At 44.1% G+C, this 25561-nt stretch overlaps 1 protein-coding gene and 1 long non-coding RNA gene across 5 annotated transcripts in view; both read left to right on the top strand.

Annotated features, from left to right (window-relative positions):
* The first annotated feature begins 479 nt into the window (after positions 1 to 479).
* LOC142826789 (uncharacterized) lies at positions 480 to 6104 on the top strand. Its single transcript, XR_012901033.1, has 3 exons — positions 480 to 542; positions 1079 to 1247; positions 5597 to 6104. It is a non-coding gene; the product is annotated as an uncharacterized LOC142826789 (long non-coding RNA).
* Positions 6105 to 13620: 7516 nt separating this feature from the next.
* Positions 13621 to 25561, top strand: part of TPPP (tubulin polymerization promoting protein) — a 93826-nt gene continuing 81885 nt past the window's right edge. For 2 of the 4 annotated variants that reach the window (XR_012901825.1, XM_006113044.4), the window contains exon 1: positions 13621 to 13897. Coding sequence is in view for 2 of the 4 variants with exons in the window: in XM_006113044.4 (XP_006113106.2) it covers positions 13767 to 13897 (131 nt within the window). In the remaining 2 variants the exon portion in view is untranslated. Of the gene's footprint in view, positions 13898 to 14061; positions 14196 to 14314; positions 14711 to 25561 lie in introns of those variants that run through there. The other 2 variants (XM_006113045.4, XM_075921559.1) reach the window with 2 other exon arrangements.

The raw sequence follows: 25561 nt of genomic DNA, 5'->3' as shown, positions 1-25561 counted from the left end.
ATCTCTTGTTCTGTTTGCCTGCCATAAATGAACTTTTGGGAGCGTTCCATGGCTGGTTTTGCCAGGTTATGTTTTCTTAACTTTGCATTCTCTCTTTTGTTTGTGTAAATGAGGTGAAGCAGAAAAAAATCTCTCCTGTTTTCCAGCCCATTATAAATACGCAGATGGCTTATGTGTAAAGTTTGCTCGGTTGCAGTCTCCTGAATAAAGTAATTTTTCTGTGTACAACATGATTGCAGAGAGAAAAAATAGCATAATTTTGTCTTTCAAAATTTGGCATCTTACATGTATGTGGATTGTTTAATTCTACATATTTGTTTTCTAGCCATTTGTGTATCGTCATGAGGTGTGCATACTCTACACTGAGACAGGAGGGGTTAAAACCCTGTGGGCAGAGGAAGTCCCACCCCTTCACCCAGACTGGGCATGCTCCAAGTGCTGGAGCAGTATAAAAAGGAGTAGCTCAGCTCAGTCTGGGTGGGACACTGGAGGAGAAGGACTTGTTGTTGGAGTACCAGAGACATAGGAAGCAACCTTAAGCTGTGAGTGCTGGAGGTGCCCCAGGGAGAGGCTGGTGCTATGGAATTAGAAAACATGCTGAGTAACCCTATCCTGGATCTGGTAGGAAGTGGCCCAGGGAGGGTGTGTGAAAGGCATCTTCCACCTGAGTGAGCTTGGTGTGTTACAGTTGGATCCCCTGCTGAGCATGTGGTGGAGCACTCTGTCACTAACCAAGTCAGGGCCTGGTGGTGCAGGGAGGGCCTGGGCCCCCCTATTGGGGCTACTGCCCCAAACCTGTGACTCTAGCCATTAGGCTATGTTGCCCTGAACCTAGGGCTATTGCTATGGACTCTAGCCACTAAGCTGTGCTGCCTCCTGATCAAAAGGGCTATATTACTGTCCCAGGCCAATAGACCTCAACACCTCAGGATGACAGACTGATGGAGGTTGCTGACTGCCTGACAACGAAACAAGTGGCATCCACACCCCTTAGTACCTATATCCCATGGGATGGGCTGTGCATATGCTGCAACATGTATCTTGCAGTAGTTTATCTAATCCCTGTTTCTCTCCACAGAGCGCCTGGGATCTACAACAGGTTGTTCAGAGGAATGAAGGCTCTGGATAGTACTTGGAAATTTCAACCAGGAGACCAGGGTTTTATTTCCAACTCTGCTAATGAGTCACTGTTTGATCTTCAGTAAATGCACATGATTATCTGCACCTAAATTATTGTGGGAAGCACAGTGAGTTGCACCTTAACTTAAAATAATCTGATACTTCCTACTTAAGATACTGTATTTAATTGCTTATAAAACTTTGCTAAACTTAAATTATTCTGACTGATATTTCCATGCCTGGTGTTTGTCTCAGGCTGAATTCTTTGGAAAATTTTTGACCAAAACAGTTCAGCTGTTTCAAAGATTGAGATTAAGAAAACAAATTCTCACCACCCTTTCTTTTAGAAGCTCTAGCACCTCCATGTTTTTGAGAAGGGGATTGAAATTTGGCAGGTTGCGTGCATGTCAGGATGGTGTATTTGGCTTTGGGTTGTGGTGTGGGTATTTTTTAGGGGGGGGGGGGGAGTTGAGGAAAATATGCTCCCTTGCTCCTTTGAAAAAATACTCGAATTTGGCCAAAAGACTTGTTAGAGTTTAGAAATGATCCAGAGATGATCTGCATTGAGCATGCTCCAATGTAGGGGTGCAGCGTCTGAGCAGCACTGTCCCTGCAATTGCTCCTCCCACTCACTGGGGGAATCCACAATAATGGATATGTTTCTAAATAGCGCTTAGGGTTCGAGAACTCCTCCTATATGGTAAGAGCTAGGACCACCAAATCTGTAATGCAGCTTCCTCACATCATAACTTAAAGCAAGGCCAGGGTTTGGTTGTGCCAGGACAATGGGATGTGTATGGAATGTGATTTTTCTCATCAAACAGACAGAAGGGCTGGGATAGTGGGCACAGTTATAGTTTTGAATGACGAGGGGAGGGGCCTGCAAGCAGGGAACAGCCACAGCCAGGTAGCACAGCTTTTACTGCCGTGGCTTGGCCCTGGGGAGCAGCTGGCAAGTGGGCTGTGTGGCCCAAGCTGGCTCCAGGCAGCAGCTGGCAGGTGGGCAGCATAGCCCCTGCCCTGAGGTTCCCATCCCCACCCCTGAGCTCCACATCTTCTTCTCTGAGCGCCCTTCCACATCTCTCAACCCTCTGACCTGAGTCCTCCACATCCCCAAGCCTCTGCCCTGACCTGAAGGCCGTGAACAAGGCCGGGTAAATCTTTTAGTAATATTATAAATAGTCACCCATATTCCATACAGCATCACAAGCAAATTTTAAAATGGTATTAGAGGCATGCCCTAATTCTTCTGGACCCTTTGGATGTTGATGAACTGAACATTATGGCTACGTCTAGACTGGCAAGATTTAGCGCAAATACTCTAAACGCAAGTGTTTTTGCGTTAGAGTATTTGAGTAAGAGAGCTTCTATACTGGCGTGTGCCTTTGCGCAAAATATTTGCTTTTGTGCAAAAGCATCTATGCCTGTGTAGACGCTCTCTTGCGCAAGAAAGCTCTCATGGCCATTTTAGCCATCAGGCTTTCTTGCGCAAGAAATTGATGTTACCTGTCTACACTGGCCTCTTGTGCAAGAACACTTGCGCAAGAGGACTTATCCCTGAGCGGGAGCGTCAGAGTATTTGCGCAAGAAGCACTGATTTCATACAGTAGAACATCAGTGTTCTTGCGCAAATACTCACAGCCAGTGTAGACAGGCGGCAAGATTTTGTGCAAAAGCGGCCTCTTTTGCACTAAATCTGGCCAATGTAGACACAGCCTATGGGTGTCTTTCACTGGATGGGGTGAAACATGACATAGTGTGCTGGTGTGAAAACTGTCAAATATGCAGTCAGAAGGACAGCAGCTGAGCTAAAGCACGATTAACCTCTCTGGAAAACAATACACCACTCAAACTGGTAGGTCTGGATCACTTGAAATTGCAACCCAATAGAAGTGGACTTCCTGTGTATTCGTGGTAAAAGATCACTGAACCAAATTTGCAGTATGTTAGGGATGTTAAAAAGTAGGTTTTGGTAAATACATAAGTGCTGGGGGGGGGGGGGGGAGGCAGCTCTCAGAGGCAGCAGCATGGTGGGAGAGCAGGCAGTTCCGTGGTAATCCATGCTCCTGGCTCTCTCTTGCTCCCCCCCCTCCTGCTGCCTCTGATACAGGCTCATCAATTAACCATTTAAACAAACACACTAACACATGCCTAGTAGCAATGCAAGTAGAGGATGTGACCATCAGACCTATGGCAAAAGTCTTCTGGAGACATTTTGTGCAGGTCTATAGCTATTCTGTGCAGGTGTAGACTGATTAAGGACCTACTTTGGTGTCACAGTTGTTCCATTAATTGTGCAACCTACATAGGAGTCAAAGCTCAGAACTACTGCATATAATCTCCAAACTAATGGCCTATGTGAATACATGAACCACCTTATCATCCCATCATCATGATCAGAAGTCTGCAAGAGGAGCATAACATGGACTGGCCTGAATTGCTCCCTAGGGGTATGTCTACACTACCCTCCTAGTTCGAACTAGGAGGGTAATGTAGGCATACCGCACTTGCAAATGAAGCCCGGGATTTGAATTTCCCGGGCTTCATTTGCATAAGCGGGGAGCCGCCATTTTTAAAACCCCGCTGGTTCGAACCCCGTGCAGCGTGGCTACACGGGGCTCGAACTAGGTAGTTCGGACTAGGGTTCCACGAGGTGTACCGGTAGTTCGGAATAGGAATCCTAGTCCAAACTACCTAGTTCGAGCCCCGTGTAGCCGCGCTGCACGGGGTTCAAACCAGCGGGGTTTTAAAAATGGCGGCTCCCCGCTTATGCAAATGAAGCCCGGGAAATTCAAATCCCCCCCTCCGCCCGTTTTGTTCAATAAAGAGAGTTTCTATTTTTGAACACACGTGTCCTTTATTTTTTATGTCAGGAAGGAGGGCTAGGGAGGGGTACGTGGAAGGAGATGAGGGAGGAATGGGGTACGAACCCCCGATGGTGAGGACTGGGGTGGCTCTGTGGGCTCCTCGGGATGGAAGCTATCCTGCAGCCCCCCGATTGACCCCCCCGGATGGCAGCCTGCGACAAGTGCAGCCGAGCTGATGGCCGAGTGCTGTGATGAGCTGAGTGTGGGCATTCAGGGCACTCCAAGACAGGACTGCTTAGCTGTCTCTTGTCGAGGTAGACAAGCAAGCGGGGAACCCTGAGAACTGTCTGTCTGGGGTGGGGGTTGGGTCCCTTTAAGTACAGCCCTCGGCTAGCCTGAGGCAGCAGCTCCACGCTCTAAGTCCTAATCTGATGTCCTGCTGGCACTGCTTCCGGCCATCCTTAACCCCGGTTCAGGGTCCACTCAATGTGGACATGCTAGTTCGAATTAGCAAAATGCTAATTCGAACTAGTTTTTAGGTCTAGATGCACTAGTTTGAATTAGCTTAGTTCGAATTAACTAATTCGAATTAAGTTAGTTCGAATGAATGCTGTAGTGTAGACATACCCATAGAGAGCAGCTCTTCTCAGTTGTGGTGGGCAGCCAGAGGGGGGGATGTGCCTGGCCAGCTCCTTGCAAATCCCAGCAATAGTCCAAACTCTGAGATGCTACCACACAGGTCAGAGACCCAATGTGGTTAGAGACTACACAGAATTCAGAAGCAGGTGGCAATAACCAATTCCTAGAGGAAGGGGAGAGACAGAGAGCCACCAGTGCACAGAGACATTGGAAGCAGCCCAGGGATGGCAATGGCCACAGGGTGAGTGAGCCACTCTCAGAGAATCAGTGTGTTGTGGCAGGAATTTTCCTGCTGACTCAGTGGCTAGAGTGAGACACTAATGGGGCCCTGAGCTGGGGTCCAGTGGAGTGAGGGGGCCTGGACCCCTCTGCCAGGGGATGTGAAACTTTCACCTATTTATTACCCCTTTAAAACTGACCTGGACCATTGGGTTGCATTAGAACTATGGACTTGTGCTGCCCTGCTAATAGAGGTGAGGTATAGACTTTGACCCTTTGGTTGCCTTGGGAATACTGAACTGAACTGCCTTGCCAATAAGGGTGAGAGAGAAACTGGGATCTAGGGGCCAGGAGTAATCCGACTTGGGCGTGTGAGATTCTTATAACATGGAACCACTGACTTCTGAGAAGGATATTTTGAGGTAGAAGGAGGACTCAGTTATTAATACTTTGGCTTTCCTCTGCCTTACATTTAATAACAACACACATCACTAAAACAAAATGTCACTGTAGTAAATGAACCAAGCCCATACAGGTTTGTAATGTTGTTGACCTACTTTAAACTCCACTAAGTTACAAATGCTAAAACTTGGTAAAGCCTTCCACATTTGTGGAAGTAAGGGGCAGCTTCATGTCAAGAATGAAATCCTGCCTTCACTGAAATCAATGGCACTACTCCCAGACTTCAATGGGGCCAGGATTTCACCTCCTACCTATCTAGTTTCACTTACAGCAAATGGGTTTATTGTATCAGGATATATTCACACTGAAGGGATGAGCCCTAATAAAGCTCTGTTTGTTTTACCTCAAAGGATGCCTGCCGAAAAGGACATTGAAAGGTGGACAAAAGTACGGAACAACCTAGCTAAGAGTTCTGAAGATGGCTGCATGCGATATTTTAAAAAGGCAAAAAGTAAGATGTGACAAGATAGCTGCTCTCAGAACAATGCATGATTTAGCATAGAAGTACTTCCACCCACTTCAACCCATCTCATAAGAACAAAGAATACTCAATAACAATTGTTACCAAATGTAATATTGAAAGGTTAATAATTTACACAGCATTTAGGAATAGTTGTAGAATTCAGTGCCAAGGAAAATCAGAGATTTGAGAGAGAAATTAGTGGGACTGGAAAGAACACTTATTTTGGTGTAGATCTCTCAAAAACAGATTAATGTAGGCTAAAGTTGAATAAAAAGGCAGTAACCACAGTAATTCACTCTTCTCGTGCTTCAGGATATAGTAGCTAATTGCATACAGTGGGCCAGAAAGACTTCTTTCGTCCTCTGGTATAAATGAGTAAGTGCAATTATTTTCTTTTTTCCCCCACCTTCGTTTGAAGTTTCAAATATATAGGTCACTGTTAGAACAAGGTTACAGAATGAATGTCTCCCCTAAGGCAATTGCTGTGGGAAGCTTGGTTTGCTCGTTTACATATGAATACTCCCCATTCATCCAGGTTTTGTCTATTGTCCTAACACAGGGGTACTTATGTGATGTTTTCCCATCCCCCCCCCCCCCCCCCCAGTTCTCATGGATTTGGCAAATTATAGGCTATTTCCCTTTCCAGGAATAGGACTGCAGGAGCAGACATTTGTGGCTTGCTGCTCTGTAAATAGTGCTAGTTTAAGAACTACAAGGAGTCCTGTGGCACCTTATAGACTAACAGATTTATTGAAGCATAAGTTTTTGTGGGCAAAGACCCACTTCATCAGATGCATGTAGTGGAAATTCCAGAGGCAGGTATAAATACATAGGCATAAGAAAAGAAGTTTAAGAACTGCAAATCATAAACTTGGATGAGAATAAACCAAAACGTAAGGGCACATTTGCAAATGTGTGTAATAAATATGATCTAATTCACCACAAAAAAACTACACTGAAAGATCTTTAAGGTTGCAAAGTGAAGCACTCAGATCAGTACATTACAAAGTTAAGTTAGCTGGTGCAAATGTAACTGCTACCCTTTGTGAAATATGATAAGGTCTGATTTTTCAAAATACCTAAGTGACAGGAATACAAATCCAATGGAAAGATATGTCCTCCTAATTCACTAGGTGCTTGTGTAATTCCACCTACAATCTTTAATTACGTAACCACTTTTTCCACACACACCCTTTTACATCTCTCCCCCCCCCCCCCCCGCTCCAAAGGATGCTTGCCATATTCAGAGCACAAGATGAACAATGTTCAATGAATGAGGGAGCTGTTCAATATTTATTTTTTATTCTCATTATTCAGTAGCTGGTCTCATACTCTGCACAATAGTCAAGTCCTTCCCTGAATGAGAGAATTTTCTCTCTAGGACTAGGTTTTTCTGTAGCATCCATGCTGGTAGTATCTGAGTGCTTCACCAACAATAGTAAAAACATCCTCACCAGATCCAAGGGAGATAGGGGAGCATTATCTTTGTATTACATAGGCAAGATTGAGGTCCAGATCTAACCAGGAGGCAACCAGACAACTCTCCAACACCACATTTTACAAACCTCTCTCCTCTGATCCCACCTCGGAATACCAAAAGAAACTACACTGTCTCCTTAAAAGTCTCCCTACAGCTACTCAGGAACAAATCCACACAGAAACACCTTCTGACCCCCGACCAGGATTGTTCTATCTGCTTCCCAAGATCCATAAACCTGGACACCCCGGACGTCCCATCATCTCTGGTATTGGCACGCTCACTACTGGTCTATCCAGCTATGTAGACTCTCTCCTCAAACCCTACGCAACCAATACCCCCAGCTATCTCCGAGACACTACTGACTTCCTAAGGAAACTACAAAACATCGATAACCTCCCCAACAACACCATCCTTGCCACCATGGATGTAGAAGCTCTATACACCAACATCCCATATGAAGATGGATTACAAGCAATTAGAAACACTATCCCAGAGGACACCACTGCTAACCTGATAGCAGACCTATGTAACTTTGTTCTCACCCACAATTATTTCCACAATTTATACCTCCAGATCAGCGGCACAGCCATGGGTACACGCATGGCCCCACAGTATGCTAATATCTTTATGGCTGACCTAGAACAACACTTCCTCAACTCCCGTCCCCTTTTACCCCTTCTCTACTTATGCTACATCGATGACATCTTTATGATCTGGACGCATGGCCAAGAAACACTGGAGACATTCCACAGAGATTTCAACAACCTACACCCCAGCATCAACCTCAGCCTGGACCATTCTACACAAGAGATCCATTTCCTGGACACCACAGTACAAATCAACAATGGAAAATTAGACACCACCCTCTACAGAAAACCCACTGACTCATACAGTTACCTACATGCTTCCAGCTCCCATCCAGCACACACCATACGATCCATCGTCTATAGCCAAGCCCTTCGATACAACCGCATCTGCTCTAATCCCACTGACAGAGACCAGAAACTTCAGGATCTCTACCAAGCATTTATAAATTTCAACTACCCACCCGGAGAAATAAAAAAGCAAATTGAAAGAGCCAAACGAATACCTAGAAACCATCTACTTCAAGACAGACCCAAGTAAACCAACAATAGAACACCACTTGTCATCACCTACAGCCCCCAACTTAAACCTGTCCAACACATTATCAATAAACTACAGCCTATACTGGAACAGGATACTAAACTCCAAGAGGCTCTGGGAGACAGACCCATAGTCTCCTATAGACAACCACCTAGCCTCAAGATGAATCTTACCAACAACCACAGGACATACCGCACTAGTACCAACCCTGGTGCCTTCCCTTGCAACAAACCCCGTTGCCAGCTTTGTCCACATTTTCACTCTGCTGATACCATTATTGGACCTAACCAAGTGAGTTATAAGATCAAGAACACATATTCCTGTGCATCCAGAAATATAATTTCTGCTATCATGTGCCGAAAGTGTCCGTCTGCTTTGTACATTGGACAAACGTTTCAGACACTTCGCCAAAGGATCAATGCCCACAAAACAGATATTAGACAGGATCACAAAGAAAAAACAGTTTCTTGCCATTTGAACCAGAAAGCACACTGTCTCAACGACTTAATTACCTGCATCCTGCTTCAGAAGCCTTTTAAATCTGCACTTGAAAGGGAATCCTCTGAGCTGTCATTCATGCTAAAATTCAACACTCTACGTGGGGGGGGGGGGGGGCTCAAGAAAGACTCTAGCTATCTCACCCATTACAAAGATAGCTTCCCCAATTATCACCTCTAATACCATTAGCTCACAGATATTTACCTTTCCCTCCCCTCCATCCCCCTTCTGTTCTGAAATTTGATTTGTCCTTTTCATATGTATTCATTTTTTTAATTGTATCCTTTGGTATATATGGTTGTGACTATTTTCTTCCACTATTTGATCTGAGGAAGTGGGTCTGGCCCACGAAAGCTCATCATCTAATAAACCATCTTGTTAGTCTATAAAGTGCTACATAGTCCTGTATTTTGTTTCAGATCTACAAAGGTATTGAGGGGTCTAAAGCCCATATTAGGCACTTAAGTCCCAGTTTGGTTCTACTGCCACAGAAAACTCCCACCTGCACCCTGTGGTACTTAAACTCACACAGCAGCTAAGTTTCCACGGTTAACAGATCCCTCAGTGCCTAGGTTTCTGCCATGTTCAACTATTGTGCTTTGCATTACCATATGGAAGAAACAGAAATTCTTCATGGCTCCATCTCCTTCATATGCACCATAATTATTAATGAAGTAATTACTGAATTGTATTGCAACACAACTAAGGTTCCAATTATGAGCAGGGCCTCTTTGTGTTAGCTGCTACAAAAACATAGGAAGATGTAGTCCCAATATGAATTACTTCAGATACTCCAAATCCCCTTCTTATGAAAACTGCAATTATATTCCATTTTGTTACACATGGACATCTTCTGGAATCTGCAGAAATTATTGAACAGAAATTTCCATTCAGTTTACATGCGTATTGCAAACTGTTAGCTTTGCTATTTTACACAGAGCAGAGCTCATGTTTAAAAACCCTTACAACTTGGCCACAACATACCCAATTTTCACCAGATCAGTAAAAAAAAATGCATAAACCCAGGGATGGCTTCTGATAACTTTCAATTTTCCATCACGATGGCCAGAGTTGATATAAATTTTCAGAAACTGATTGTGACACATTTTCTTAGCAGAAAAACTACAAATTTGTTTTCAGTACCTCTGATTTTAAATCTCAGCCATTTTGATTGAACTTGTACAAAAATATGTGCTTCCTGATTCATTTATAACAAATTTTAACTGTAATTGTAAGACTTGGGAGAAAGTTATAAGCAACTGAAACTTAACTCTTCGGAATAGAAATACTTAAGCAATCTTTACTACAAATTTCCCTAAACGTATTGATATTTCTGAAAGATTATTTAGAAGAAAATAGAATTAAAATACTAGGCCAGATCAACAAATCATTAAGTTCAGGTATCTTGAATTGTGCAAGGGCCAATGAATGGTGAGAGCTAAACACTTTGGCTGTGTCTAGACTGGCAAGTTTTTCCGCAAAATCATCTGCTTTTGCAGAAAAACTTGCCAGCTGTCTACACTGGCCGCTTGAATTTCCGGAAGAGCATTGACGATCTCATGTAAGATTGTCAGTGCTTTTCTGGAAATACTGTGCTGCTCTTGTTTGGGCAAAAGTCTTTTTCCGAAAGACTTTTGCACAAAAGGGCCAGTGTAGACAGCACAGTACTGTTTTCCGCAAAAAAGCCCCGATCGCAAAAATGGCGATCGGGGTTTTTCTGCGGAAAACCGTGTCTAGATTGGCCACGGACGCTTTTCCGCAAAAAGTGCTTTTGTGGAAAAGTATCCTGCCAATCTAGATGTGCTTTTCCGAAAATGCTTTTAACTGAAAACTTTTCCGTTAAAAGCATTTTCGGAAAATCATGCCAGTGTAGACATAGCCTTTTAGTGAGCGGGTATTGCCTATGGAATAGATGTCCAGAGGGGATCAGACTAATCCAGGGTCTGAACACTTTTAGGGCATGTTCCTCTTTGATAAAGCATTTCTACCAAAGTAAGTAAATTCTTTCCTGAACAGGGAAGCATTCTTCCTACCTTGCACAGGAGGGGAAAACAGAAAACTACCTGTTTTAGGGACCTCATCCTGTAGACTTAATTTAGCTGAAAATATTTTGATATTAACATTCTTGGTGCTGCAGGAAACCATAAAATACTTGAATTTGCTGCTGGATGTATCTTATGCTTTGAGTTATTTAAGAAATATCAAAGGCACATAAAATTTAGGATAGCAGCCTCCTTATATTCTAAATTGCAAGGACAAAATAGGAAACTGTTTCCTTTGAAATAGTAATAGAGATGTAGCTGTAACTGTTTTCTTCGACTTTTCTAGATTTAGAAAGAAGGCCTCATCTTCTGGCATCAAGGACAGGAAGAGTTAATCTGTTTAAGATGGAAATTATCCCGAAGGTTACATCACTTATTGTTGCAACAAACTTTAAGATTCCTGAAAATAGATTTTCTGAAGTTTTCTATATGTCTTTGGAGGAGGTAGATGACCAGTGTCCAGATTAATAAATGTGGATTAAAAAAGGAGAATAGAATCTTAACCCTTTCCTAACTATGTTATTAATATTACTTGTAAGATTTCTATCCCTTAAGGGTTAGCTATCTGACTAGATGACAGGAAGAGGAGTGGGGGCTAGCTAGGATTAGACTGGCAGAAAGAATATGTTTGCCCTGAGGTACCCTTAATCACTTTCCTGTTGATGACTCAACTATATTCCTCTCAAAAATTGACTGATGGCACATACTCTTAAAATTTGTTTTGTGAAAGGAAGGAGGTTACCTTGTATGGCATTTTGTAAAATCCTCCCTATTTGGGGTGGGAGTCTTAAAAGTATAGTCATAAAGTAAGCTTATTTTTGTTTTGAAGGATTTGAAGGACAGAGAACTACGCAGCAATGACAAGGTGAAATAAGGTCTGTAATCTTAATGTAGATTCAAAAAGAGAGGCTGGATTAGATTCAGGCCTGTCATTAATTTATGCTAGGCCTTAATCTGTCCTAAGCACTACATTTCTATGGTTGAGTCTTGAAGATGAGGCCCTTAGTCTCTGCATGCTGTGGAAAGTCCTATTAGAGAAATATAGTTTACTAGAACATCAGATATAGTGACACCTGACTAGGGATAGGATCAATCCCAAAGTCAATCAAGTAACAAAAGCTAAAGGACAGAGACTAGCGTGGGGCAAACAAGTTCTTTATCTGGCACAGATATAGGGGATTACTGGCTTGACTTCTATAGCATCACCTTCTCTTGCTGTAACCTTTTTGAAAGCAGGTTCTCATCATTATTAGAATCATAACTTCCCTTTTATTATATAGCTAACATTCCACTTTTTTAGTCTCCTCCAAAAGTGGAAGAAAACTTTTTAGAGCAGAATGAGGGTTTACTGGCTCACTTTATGTTCCAGTTCTAGCAAGCTATATACCCAGCCAGTAAGGCAGATTGAAACAGGAAGGGAATCTTTCACAGTAGCAGATGAAGGGAGCGAAGGACTGTGAGGCTGCATTGCGTACTCAAACCAGGTATTAGTAGAGGGGAGAGCTGTTCTGCAGCTGCCCTCCTCCAACACACCTTACTTCAACTCCTGCCTGATCATTGGTCTATCAAAGGAACTACACTGTAGAGACATTATCAGCCAACTGCCTGGTAGGGAAAAGAGCTTTGATCAGCCTTCTAGCATTTTATTAAGCATTAAGAGATCATCTCCTTCAAGTGGTGATTTCTAGGATGCTTTCTGTATCCCATACCACATTTCTCTGTTATTTAATGGTATTTCTATAGAGACCATATGGTTGAGTGTCCCCTCTATGAAGACTTGCTCTACACTTGCCCTTTTTCTTGCCTTTTCCAAGAGCTCCACCTCTGCAATGCTCCTCCAGTAACTTTATTGTTTAACCATACGTATTATATATGACCTCTTGTTACCCTGAGCTAGTGCCTCTGAGACTAGGTACTTTCTGTTCATAATGTGTGGAAGAGAGGTTCAAGCAAGAGCTATCTAGATCCTGCCAAATTTTGGACCAAAATCCTCAAATTGTAAGGTCAAGAAGAGAAAACAAGGGTAGCCACTTTGTGTTTCAACACAGCAGTACCACAACAGCCAGGATGACACTTGGATCCTGCCTATTTTCAGCCTCAGTCTCATAACTTCCACTGCTTAAACAAAATGTTTAGTGCTGCATTTTAAAAATCCCAATCCCAGGGCCCTAACTCCAAATTAGCCCTTTCGCCCCACCTTCCAGGTACCAAAGTATGCTGGGGAAGGGGGACAGGAGGCAGGCAGTGTTTTCCAGAGCAACAAAAGAAGCAACGCTTGTTCTTGAGACTGCTGGTACCACTTCTGCCATGATTTGTGGCCAAACTCCGCCATGCTGCCAAGGCCAGGTCCCAGATTCAGTGGTGCTGAATTCTAGGAGCATCTAGGGTCAGACGGCCAAGACAAAGCGAGCAGCAGCGCCTCGTCAGGCTCGGGGGGAGGGGGCGTGTGAGTGAAACTGGGGAAAGCTGGAGCAAGAACTGTCCGGCGCTGACTGGCCCCATTGGGGCGGGAGCAGAAGCAGCTCGGCTCGCTGTGGGGCGGGGGCGCCGATGCAACTTGAGGGCTAGGATGCCAAAGGCGACGAGGCACCGAGCTCCAGCCCTCCCGCAGCAGAGCCACCGCCCCTCGGCGCTGTGATTGGCCTCCCGCTCGCTGCCTGCCCCCTACCTGCCCGGGCACCTGCCGCCGGGCCCCGGGCGCCGCGGCAGGGCCAGGGAGGCGCGCAAGGGTATAAATAACAGGCGCGGCGCGGCGGGCACCCGGGCCTGCAACCAGCCATTTAAGGCAGCGGCGCTGGCCGCGCTAATTCATTACCTCACACCCGACGGGAGCCAGGGCGGCGCCCTCCCCCCCACGGGCCCGCGCAGCCTATGGGGGCCGGGGGCGGGCGCGGGCGCCGGGCCGCTCACCAATGCCAGCAGAGCGGGGGCGGGCCGGTGGCGGCGCCCGGCTCCCGTGCCTGGGTTTCCCCTGCTGCGCGCGTCGGCTCCCGGGTGGCTGCCAGGCTGGGCTGGGGGACCCGCGCCCGCTCAGAGCCGAGGGGTAAGTGGGCGCCTGCGCCTCGCGGGTGTGGGGGGCGGCGTCCCCGCGGCGGGCAGGCGGGAGCGCAGGGCGCCGGCCCCGGGGAGCTGCTGGTGCCCCGGGGAGCTGCTGGTGCCCCGGGGGCGCAGCGCGTCCAGCAGCAGGAGCCGCCGCCGTGCTCCGGGGCTGCAGCGCTTGGAAGCTGCCGCGGCGCTTGCGGGGAGCCGGGCGCCTGCAGCAGCGGCAGCCTGTGCGCCCGGGAACTAGCAGGATGCGATGGCTGCGCGCAACCTGCCCGAGGCGCCTGTGCCAGAGTCAGGTGCGCGGGTTGCACGTTCCCTTTATATAATCCTCCCCCCCCCCCCCCTGCCGGGGACAGAAAGCGGCGGGGACCTCTTCCTTATCAACCTCGCAGCCTGGCCTCTTGCCCCCTTTATTTGGGCGACGTTCCCGCTCCCACGGGGGTAGGAGGAGAGAGGCGCAGCGGAAAGCTGTTCCCCTTCGCTGGAGCGGCCATCAGACTGGTGCCAGGCAGCTGGGATCCTTCTCCAGCTGCATCTTGTCTAACAGTGCAGGATGGAGGAGCCCGTGAGCGTTGGCAGCTGCATCCCTGATCAGGACTCCTCCTCCCGCTCCTCTGCTTGGGGGACAAGCAGCAGTACCTGCCCGGGAGCGAGCTGGATTCTTGTGTGGTTGATGTTAGCAAGCGCGCCAGGGGTGGTTAGCAGCAGCCCAGCAAGGTTCCCTTCATTCCACCACTCGGAAGCGAGTGCTGCCTTCACCGGGCGCGTTCACCCAAGTATTTCAGATGATATCTGGCTCCGCATTAATTATGTAAATGTTTTAATTGTATTCCACCGTTCTTAGCCCAAACTACCCATGCCTGTTAACCAGAGCTTGGTTAGTCTCGCCTTAGGAAACCCTATTGTGTTTTGATGTAGAACAGGTAGTCACCTTATACAGCCTTTAGTGGGAAGAAAGGGTTCAGTTATTAAAAGCAGTCCAGTGTTAGAGCTTTGTAATATAAATCTACATAGAGCAGATCTGAACAGCCCTCCAAAAATCCCAGCTTGGGGCAGGCAAGAAGGCAGACTGCCCACTGACTGACTGCAGGTAGAAAAGCAAAATGTAGTATAAAAGGAGGAGAAAAAATGTGAGGAAATGCGCTGTGTTGTGTATTAGCCAACTTTTTTGAGCTAGTTAATTATAAACATAAGTAATTGAAATTATTACTTCATGCTCTGGTAAAACTAGTGGCTTGTGAATGACTGCAGCTCTACCTTGGGCAAATAAGATTTTTTTCCCATTACCATTGCAAAATGTTAGTATTTGAATATTCAGTTATAAAAAACAGATTTTTTTTTGTATTCAGAAATTTGGTACATATTTGGTACAGTGCACAACTTCATAGTTATTCCATGGGAAACCTAGTGTTTCACCACAATCACTGGGAATGTCATTGGGGAAGTTAGTACAAAGGCTTGCCTTTCATTTTCACATAAACCAGGAAAACTTTGAAATGTGATTCCAAAAAAGATTTAATTTTCTCGATCTTGCTGCCAGAGAGAATCTTTTTACATAGCTCTATTTATGTCTTTTATAATATTTGCACATCTCAGCGGGACTTCAAGTTTTTTTATGTTAAAATGAAAAATTGAGAACGGAAGGGGAAGCTTCCATTGTAAGTTGTGTTCTCAGGCTTAAAAGATGTTTGTTAAGAAGAGCACAGGAATGAAAAGATTCCATTTGGTTCTTAAAATTTCAGCAATCTTTTCTTTTTGCCACTAGCCAAATGCCTTTCAAGATTAATTACAGCTATTTTCTCTAATGGTTGTACCGAGCTCTTTTATGTCTGTGGACCACAGCCATATGACTGCAACCAGTGTATCACTTGTGACTGCCTAAATGCAATGTTGCCTGTTAAGTATAAAATAGTGTAAGGTTTTATGGAGCCATACATAGAACAAGTTATAGATAATGTATATCCCCATATTTATTTATTACATTTAAGATTATTGTAACTGGGAAAAGGTCTCTATATCAAAGTTTAAGTATGGCAGTTATTTATACATCTTAATACAAGTTATATATCTTAATACAAGTTTCAGCTGCAGATTGTGCTATTCTGATTTATTGTTTTCTAACTACGCTACTTATAGCCAAATTCACTGTGGCTTTTCCTCAACACTTTTTTGTTAGAGCCCTCAACTTTATACTAAAACAACAAGGACACACTAGTGCTCTTAAGGAGAAGCAATTAATTCTATCTGATGGTTATGTGTGTCACCTCTGCACAGACTAACAAACTTTACTGTATGTCTAGGTATAGAGTGACTAAAGGATAAACCAACTAATATTTTAATTTAGGTAACTATCTGGACTAAAATAAGGGTTCTGAGAGGAAAAGTTAGTGCAGTTCCAAGGTAAAACAGCAGTATGCCATCAAAATTCAAGATGTCTCTTGCATTACATAGTTTACTTATCATACAAGTCTAATTTTTCTTCACTATAATGATGTGCCAATATTTGCAAACTAATTCTGGTTTTCTTTGTGGGGGTTCCCATAACAAGAACATTACTTTCTTCAACGTTATGATTGGCCTAACTTCTCCATCTTACTCATGTATATCTGCTGACCCTATTTAAGGAAGATAGTCTATAATGTTTAGCAAAATATTTTTAATCTCTCTCTCTCTCTCTCTCTCTCTCTCTCTCTCTCTCTCTCTCTCTCTCTCTCTCTCTCTCTCTCTCTCTCTCTCTCTCTCTCTCTCTCTCTCTCTTAAAAGATCTTCTAATGTAGTGGATTTCAGTTAAATTAAACCTGTCTATTTTTCACCTGAAATGCCTCTTGTTTGTAACTATCTTAAATGATGGCATGCTTTTTATATTTTGATGGGTCAGAACAACAGTTAACGTTACTTTTTGCTTGTCATGAATAGACAGTTCTGAGACACTTGTGTTTTAAATGCTTGTTTTAAAAGCCATCAAAAGTGGAGAAAAGGTTAATATTGGCTGAGATGAAGACCTACTGTAAAAACATGTCTGTTACTATTGTTCCTTTTAGAAATATGCACTCAGACATTTTCTCAGCAATTGAAAGTTATCTTGTGCCTCATATTGGCACAGGGCTGGAGTAGACTGTGCAGGGGGCTGAGGAGGAACATTATCAGATTAAAAATGGAAATTATTGCAGTATATCTAGGCAGGAGAGATTCTTAGGCACTTCTTCTAGCCAGTTACAATGCTTGAGTTTTAACAAGATTCATGATGGGGATGTGTGTGCGCTAGTTTCCAAGTGGCTCTAACATCTTGTACTCCATTTTTGTTTTGTATTTGGTCCCACCCTTTTTTTTCTTTGAGATTGTCAGCTACTTTGGTCTTGGAAATGAGATCTGCTGATTTTCTGGGTTGGATGTGTAGCTGAACATTGTAATGCGCAAGTACTAGTAGCCCTTCCCAGACTACAAGAGCCTTTTTTTGCCCAAGTACTAGTGATATATTGTGTGTCAGGCTGATTTTGTGCTGATCTTGTTTTCTTGACATGCAGTAATTTAGGATATTTTAACTAGTGGTGTCCCCCAGGGTTCTTATGAATATTCCCTCTAATTTTTCCATCTGTGTGTGGAATACGTTTTGTTATGTGCACCAAGGCATGCGTAACTGTGGGATGTAAAATCCAAGGCCAGTTTCCCTGAGGGAAGTGCATGGAAACAGCATGCCGGATCTTGACAAGATATTAAAAGAAAATTTAAAGAACAGCCTTGAATGTAGTATTTATCCCAATTAGTGCTTTGAAAGTGCAAGCACTAACAAACTCTGCTGACAAAGGGATACCTATATTGGAATGACCTGAGACTTTTTGGTTTTGAAGTTAAATGTTAAGGACTCTTCATCTTGTAAGGGCTTAAAGGAATACCTAGTAGAGACAGTGTCTGCAATAGGGGTGTTAGATATAATGGTTTTTAGGAATCATGTAGCTGCAACAGTTTTTAACAGTTACACGCTTACTAAAATACTCCTCAGGAGCAGGATTGGCAGCCAGTGTGCTCCCAGCCCCACTCCCAGGGAGCCCTCTTCCACCCTGTGCTGGCTCCTGCCTGCTCCAGCACTGCTGCCTTTGAGAGGCAATGGGGAAGGGGGATGGAAAATAGGTGGCTCTGCAGGAGCTGGCATGTGCACCAGTTCCTACCTCCCCCCACCCTTGATGCCTTTGATACAGAGGCAGCAAGGTGTGTGTGTGTGTGTTAGCACAGGTAATGGTAGCATAGACGCAGTGGCATGGGCTAGCAACCAGAGTACATACCAGTGGTTGCTGGAGGGCTTGTACTTGAATTGTTAGCCTATATTGAAGTCTGTGCCAAAACATCTTCACAATGTTGTTATTCTCACTAGCTAGACTAAAGCTAATACGGGTTATACCTTCTCCTGCCATGATCATGCCTTCACTTGCAGTGCAGACATATACCCTTCACTCTCCTAAGCTAAGACAGGTTGGGATGGACCAGTACTTGAATGGCTGACCTTAAAGGAATTCTCAGTTTCAGAAAGCACTACTGATGATTCAGCAATTGTTTTTTCCCCATGTTATTTGGTTCTGAACTGTTACCTGCACAATATGCTGTTAGATGTACTTGCTCTGGTGGATTAGAGGTAAAACTGATGAGGCCATTAATTTACAGGGTTTAAGTCCAAAAAGGACCATTACGTGTTATAGCCTGTCTTTCTGTATGTCATGGGTAGGGTAACCAGACAACAAGTATGAAAAATCAGTAAAAGGAGTGAGGAAACTGGCACCTATATATGACAAGTCCTATGATTGTCCCCACAAAACCGGGACATCCTCTCACCCTAATCATGGGCCATTAAATTTCACCCACTTACATCTATTTTGAGCCCAGCAACTTGCTTGACTAAAGTACAAAGGCATCCAGTCTTGCTCTGAAAAATCCACTGCTTGCCTCGATAGTTTCAAGGAAGAAACACCCTTGTTATTAAAAATGTGTCCGATTTCTAATTTGAGTTTGTCTAGCTCCATCTTCCAGCCATTCTTATGCCATTCTCCACTAGATTACCAAGACCTTTATTTTTCCTCCAGTGATGGTACTTATACACTGTTGTCAGTCAGATACTCCTTGGATCTTCTTTTTGATAAGTTAAACAGATTGAGCTCTTAGTCTCTCACTGTTGGGCATTTTCTTTAGCCCTCAAATTGTTTTTCTCTCTCTTCTGCAACCAACAGGTTATGACCACTAAAATCCTATAGTGCTTATTGTAATAGGGCTGTTAATTCCATTTTCCTGACCAAATTCCATTTTTGTTAATTACATTCTGATTGATTTCCTGCTAGATTTTTAGTTGTTCACAGTGCCCCTTGTGCGAAATTGTTGTATAAAATTGCAGTATGCTTTTGAACAGCTGCTGTGCTCCTCCCTCATTTTAGTGGTGAGTGAAATGATCTCTTACCTTACCTCTTGGAGTGCTGACTCCGACTCCTTGTTAGGTAATGTTTTGGAAAAGTGCTTTAAGATCCATGGAGGAAAGTGCTATAGAAATTCAAAATAGTACAGAAAAGAGATAATGATTGTCTTAGGCTGGTATGGAAGCTCTACCAAGGTTAGTAGCTTGACTTAATTTGGCCCAGGATTTTATCTGGAGTTAAAGGCTATTTTTTCTGGAACTGTGGAGCTGTTTGTTTAATGCAGTATGAGAGCATTTAAGAGGGTTACCAGGTTAAAACAGAGAAGGAATACTTGAAATTATCATTCTGACTATTTGTCCAGTCACTTCCTCGCAGCATAGCAAGGAAATGACTGGGCTGAACAGTTGTAGCTCCTTTCATGCTGTATTTTAATTCAAGTGAATTTGGACCCAGTCTTTTCATTGCAAAGATTGGAATATTGTTCATACAGCTCTATGAAACCTGTGGTGGGCCTGTTGGCTTGCTTCCTTCTTATGCATCGGCAATTGCAGAATATTGTGCGCTTGATTCTTTATTCCATTACAATCCATTGGCACCACTGTCAGCAAATGGCAATCCAGCAGATCGGGGAATTGATTCAGTATCAAAGGAATCCTTGGGCGGTGTAGAGCTACTAGGTTGGAAAATAACTGTACAATTCAATTGCATACAAATGCATTGATATTGGCAGGTTGAAGTAACCATTTTCTGTGTTACAATGCAGTCGTGAGAGAATGTTGGATATGTGTTATGTAAATGCCAGAGATGTATGAGACTTATTTATAGAGGTGGAGTTTAGCAGTTAATGTGTTTTTGTGTTCAATAAGAGTATCTTAACTGGATATATCCTTGCTTTTAAGGGTTTACATAGGGGTGTGTTCTCAGGTTGTTGAAAGGGGGAGGTTTCTGTTTCTTTGTGATGATACAATAACTGAATTTACTTTGCGTATACTAGCAATCTTGTCATATTTATAAATTATGGAGGCAGTTTTGGTTTTTCAAGATAAACAATAATGACAATTTGGTTCTCAGATCACAACCACCTCTCTTTTTGGTTGCTTTAGTCTAAGGAATTCTTTTGAATGGTATGTATAACTTCAGTGCTATTTTGCAAACTAAAAGAAGCATTATGAAAGGCGTGCAATCATTTTATTTTCATTATTTTATTTCTGTGTATGAGAATTGGTGGCAGTGAGCATTTCAGCAGTGATCTTTATGCCTGGTCCATTGTGCTAGACACAAAAGTACACTTTAGCCACACAGTTTCTCATAAATCCAATGAAATTAATGAATTTTGCATGACTAAATCCCTTACAACTCATTTGAAAACTGTGGAAAAGATCTTTAGTCTTCACTCTGCAGCAAACAGCATATAGTCAACCGATAGCATTGCCACTTGCTGACAAGATGAGTGCTCAGCCTCTTGCAGATTTGGGTCCCAACTGAAAGAGATTCAGGCCAGAGCAGAGCTCAAAAAGGAACTGCATTAACTTTGATTCATACAGATAGCTGTAGTGGCACTACAAGGGAAGCATGCACTGAATTGCCTCAAACAACTACAGCTGAATAAGATTTTATTTCTCCAGTTGCTAAACCCTTTACTATTATGAATGTTGACCCAAAATGGGGAATAAATTCCATCTGAGTTCTGCCCCTACTGCTTTAATATGGCATAGCCACTATAAATGTAATTAAGGAATATTTTTAAAACAGGTAGATCAAATTTTGTGTAAGCAAAACATACACGCATGCTGATGTAATCAAGGAAAAAAATGAAAGGGGTTAGTGTTGTATTCTAATGTTGGGGGTTAGAGAGCATAACCTCCCAGATTTGATCTCTGCTGTTGCCCTTGTATGTGCGGTTCACGCATGGAGGTGCATCATGCCCCCTGAGGGCTACTTTGCATATCAAAGAGATACCTGCCTGATTTTTCTTTCTGTTGGACAAGCAAAGTGAGAGGATTGCTAGAAGACCTGTGCTGAGAGGTATGGATTTCAGAAATCAAGGGGGTGCTGGTGACAGGGTTTCTGGAAGAGTTGGAACCCGGAGAAATCGCGTAGAGTCTAGATGTGGTGAGATATGGTAGACATCTTGTTTGGGAAGCTGTCACCATAATGGTCCCCCTTGTTGTTGTACAAAGGGCTCATGAAGGTCGAGAATTCATGCTGATCACACCAGAGGCTCCACTGGAATGAGTCCCTTACGCTGGCCACAGCTGTAGGAGCCCCCAGATGGGAAAATGTGAGAAGAGAACCCTGTGCTTCAAATGGGCTCTCTCAACCTACATGCCCCTGTTTTCATGCCTTGTCATTTTGCCTTTGTGTTGCATAGTAGCACCTTAGCTGATGCCCAGCCGCCAACCTGGATGTTCCTTCGAGGAAGGGCGGTGCAGGCACATGATGGTGTATGATCATTAGAAGTAACTCCATGACTTATAGACTTCTGGGGTACCGGGGGGAGGGGGTGAGGGAGGAAGAACTGCCTCGTGGGAAGCCTGGAGTGACAGTACCCCGCAGCCCTCTGACTGGCTGAGTAGCCCTACTAACCCTAGAGGTTGCCTCAGGAAGTTGTCTGGGCCATCACACAGACTCAGCCCACTGATACACCAGATTTGCCTTCTCTCCAGTCTCTGGTCCCAGTCTGGCTTCGATCCCAATTCCTGCCTCTCAGTTCTAGCCCAGTACAGCCTCTGATCTCCAGTGCCAGACTGATGCCGACCCTGCCATAGGACCTGGCCTTGCCATTCCTACAATTCCTGCCTGGTGACTCCAATCCCTGGTGGTCAGACCTCAGCCCAGATGAGACTTCTACAACTGGATCTACATACAGGATCCCTATAGCATTATAACCTATTCATGGGACTAGAAGGAACATCAAGAGGTCATCTAGTCCAGTTCTCTGCACTCATGGCAGAACTAGGTACTATATAGACTACCCTTCATAGGTGTTGGTCTAACTTGTTTTTAAAAAAATCTCCATTCCACGACCTCCCTAGGCAATTTATTTCATTGTTTTATCATTCTTAACTATTAAGAAGTTTTTCCTAATGTTCTTTCTGCAGTTTAAACCCATTGCTTCTTGTAGTATCATCATAGGTTAAGGAGAACAATTCTTCTCCCTCCTCTTAGAACAACCTTTTAGGTACTTGAAAATGGTTGTCATGTCCCTTCTCAGTCTTCTCTTTTCTGGTGTAAAAAAATCCAGTTGTTTCAATCTTCCCTCATAGGTCATGTTTTCTAGACCTTTAATCATTTTTGTTGCTCTTCCTGGACCTTCTCTAATTTGTCCACATACTTTCTGAAATGTGGCACCCAGAACAGGATACAGAACTCCAGATGAGGCCGAATCAGAGTAGTGGAAAAATTATTTCTCATGTCTTGCTTACAGTGCTTCTATTAATACATCCCAGAATGATGTTTGCTTTTGTTTTTCAACAGCATCACTCTATTGACTTGTATTTAGCTTGAAATTCATTATGATCTGAGATCCCTTTCCACAGTACTCCTTCCTACATAATAACTTCTTATTTTGTATGTATGCATGTGATTATTTCTTCCTAAATAGAGTACTTTCCACTTATTCTTATTTAATATCACCTTATTTACCTCAGACCATTTCTCCAGTTTGTCCAGGTCACTTTGAATTTTAATCCTATTCTCCAAAGCACTTGCAGTTCTTCTAAGCTTGGTATCAGCAGCAAACTTTAAAAAATACTCTCTCTGCCGTTATCTAAATAATTGTTGAAGATACTGAACAGACCCGTTCCCCAAACTGATCCTTGTGGAACTCCACTCATTATGTCCTTCCAGCATGTCTCTGAACCACAGATGAACTCTGTGGGAATGGTTATCCAACCAGTTATGCACCCACTTTATTGTAGCTAGGGATGTGAATGGTTAACTGGTTCCGGTTAACCAGTAGGGACTGGAGCAGCTTGTCCAGCCCCATGAGGCTAGGGTTACCAGATGGTTTCAAAAAAATACCAGACACACTTGATCTCAGATGCGGGGGGGGGGGGGGGAGGCAGAGGGCTTGGCCGGCAGAAAGCAGGGCTGGCTGGAAGGGAGTGGGGAGGAGCGAGGCTGGCCGGGGGCGCGAACCAACTGGCAGGGAGTGGGCTGACCGGGAGGGGGAAGGAGATAGCGAGTGGGGGTGGGGGAGGAACCGGCTGGCAGGGATTGGGCTGGCCTGAGCGCACGCAGATCCCGGGGTGCTGCCCATCCCGCACATAGGGTCCTGGCAGGGCGCATGGGCGAGTCTGGCCGTGGAGATTCCATCCCAGTCCCACCCCCCTCTTCTTTACTGCGTAGTTGCGTACTGCCTGGCTAGTAGACACGCACAGGCAGTGTGAGCATGTCTACCAGCCAGGCAGTACGCAACTACATACTGATACTCATGATAATAATAAACCTTATTTAATTAGAAAATACCAGACATTTATATGTCCAGTATTTTCTCAGTTTGTTTCCCGGACAGAAGGCTGAAATACTGGATTGTCTGGTTCAAAACTTGACATCTGACAACCCTACATGAGGCTCACTGCAGCCCCTGTCTGTGGCAGGCCCAGCCTGGCTCTCCTGCTGCAGGTTGCAGGCTGTCTCCCCAGGAGTTGGGCCATGGGGGCTGCCAGCTGCGCTCCCAGGGCGTCTTTGCAGCAGGCTCTGCAGTACAACTTTATCCTGGGAGTAGAGCCAGCAGCCTTGGGGAGGCTTCGCTGCAGTATAGGTTTTATGCTGCAGAGCCCATAGTATGTGTAATCACTAGGATTTTTAGCAGTTACTGTTACATTTCTGAATGACTTTTTACATCCCCAATTGTAGCTCCATCTAGGTAGTATTTCCCTAGTTAATTACCGAGACGGTCATGCAAGACTATATCAGATGCTTTACTAAAGTCTAGATATACCACATCTACTGCTTCCCCCTTATCCACAAGGCATGCTGTCTTATCAAAGAAAGATATCGAATTAGCTTGACAGGATTTCTTCTTTACAAATCCATGCTGACTGTTGTCTCATTTTCTGGATGTTTTCAAAAGGATTCCTTAATTATTTGCTCCATTATCTTTCCTGGCACAGAAGTTAAGCTGGCTGGTCTGTATATTCATCCTTATTTTCCTTCGTTCCAGGGCTACTTATTTGTCCCCTGCCCATGCCGGGACCTGTGTGCTCACCATGCCACAGTCCCCCTCTCCTCCTATCCCTCTTTTCCTTCTGCCACTTTTATAACTCCTTTTCTGGGAGTGGAATTTGTCATGGTATTAACATGTTAAACTCCATTGGAAGGTTGGGTAGGTATTGTTGTTCTGGAAAGTGTTGATGGCTGCTATCAACCATTTCTTTGATCTGAGGAGAATTACTGAGGTAGTTGAAACTTCTGGCTTTGGGTGTATGGGTATATTGCAATTAAAAACCTGTGGCTGGCTTGGGCTTGGGGGGCTCAGGCTAAGGGGCTATTTAATGAGTGTGTAGACATTTGGGCTTGTGCTGTAGTTTGGGCTCTAAAAACCATGGAATGTGGAGATAGTCTGTCTATCCTGCAGTTAAACAGACCCTTAGCCTTAGCTCCCACAAGCCAGAGTTATCTGGCATTACTGATGTCTAATTGCAATGTAGATATACCTTATGTCATCCTCCCCATTTCCCGCCTTTTGTTTTTTTCTGATTTCCCCCCCCTCCACTGAAATCAATAAAGAGTTCAGCTCACTGATGCTTAGAATATTCCCTAAATATTTTGAATTGATTGAATGTAGTGTTAAAAAGTTGTCATGCTACAGACAGAGAAATGCCATTAAGTTGCCATTCAGCCAGCCGAACAACTATGCATTTATTTATATTGATCTGCATATAAATATTCCCATTTATCCTGTTTGGCTGCCTTTCCCCATTTCCCTGACTGCTAATCAGATGGGATTTCCCCATAGACTAGTTTCCCTCTGCCCTGCATAAACTTGTAGTAGGGTCTGAAAACTCAAAGGGTTGGCATATATAGAAGCAAGTGCAGACCTATGATCTCAGATGTACAGTTGTTTGGGAGGCATAAATTATAGATGGGAGACGAAGTGAATAGTAGGAATCTGTTGCCTCCCAAATTAGAAATAAAAAGATCACCCTGGGATATGACGCTTGGAGGAATTGTTGCAATCTTGAAGTGAAGATTTCCATTCTGTGGGGCAACAGACTTCATTATGGATGTAATCTTTGCACTGTCAGCTAAAATGTTTCTGT

Source organism: Pelodiscus sinensis, chromosome 2 (assembly GCF_049634645.1).
Source record: "Pelodiscus sinensis isolate JC-2024 chromosome 2, ASM4963464v1, whole genome shotgun sequence".
Taxonomy (NCBI): Eukaryota; Metazoa; Chordata; order Testudines; family Trionychidae; genus Pelodiscus; species Pelodiscus sinensis.
This window is presented reverse-complemented; position numbering and strand designations above follow the sequence as displayed.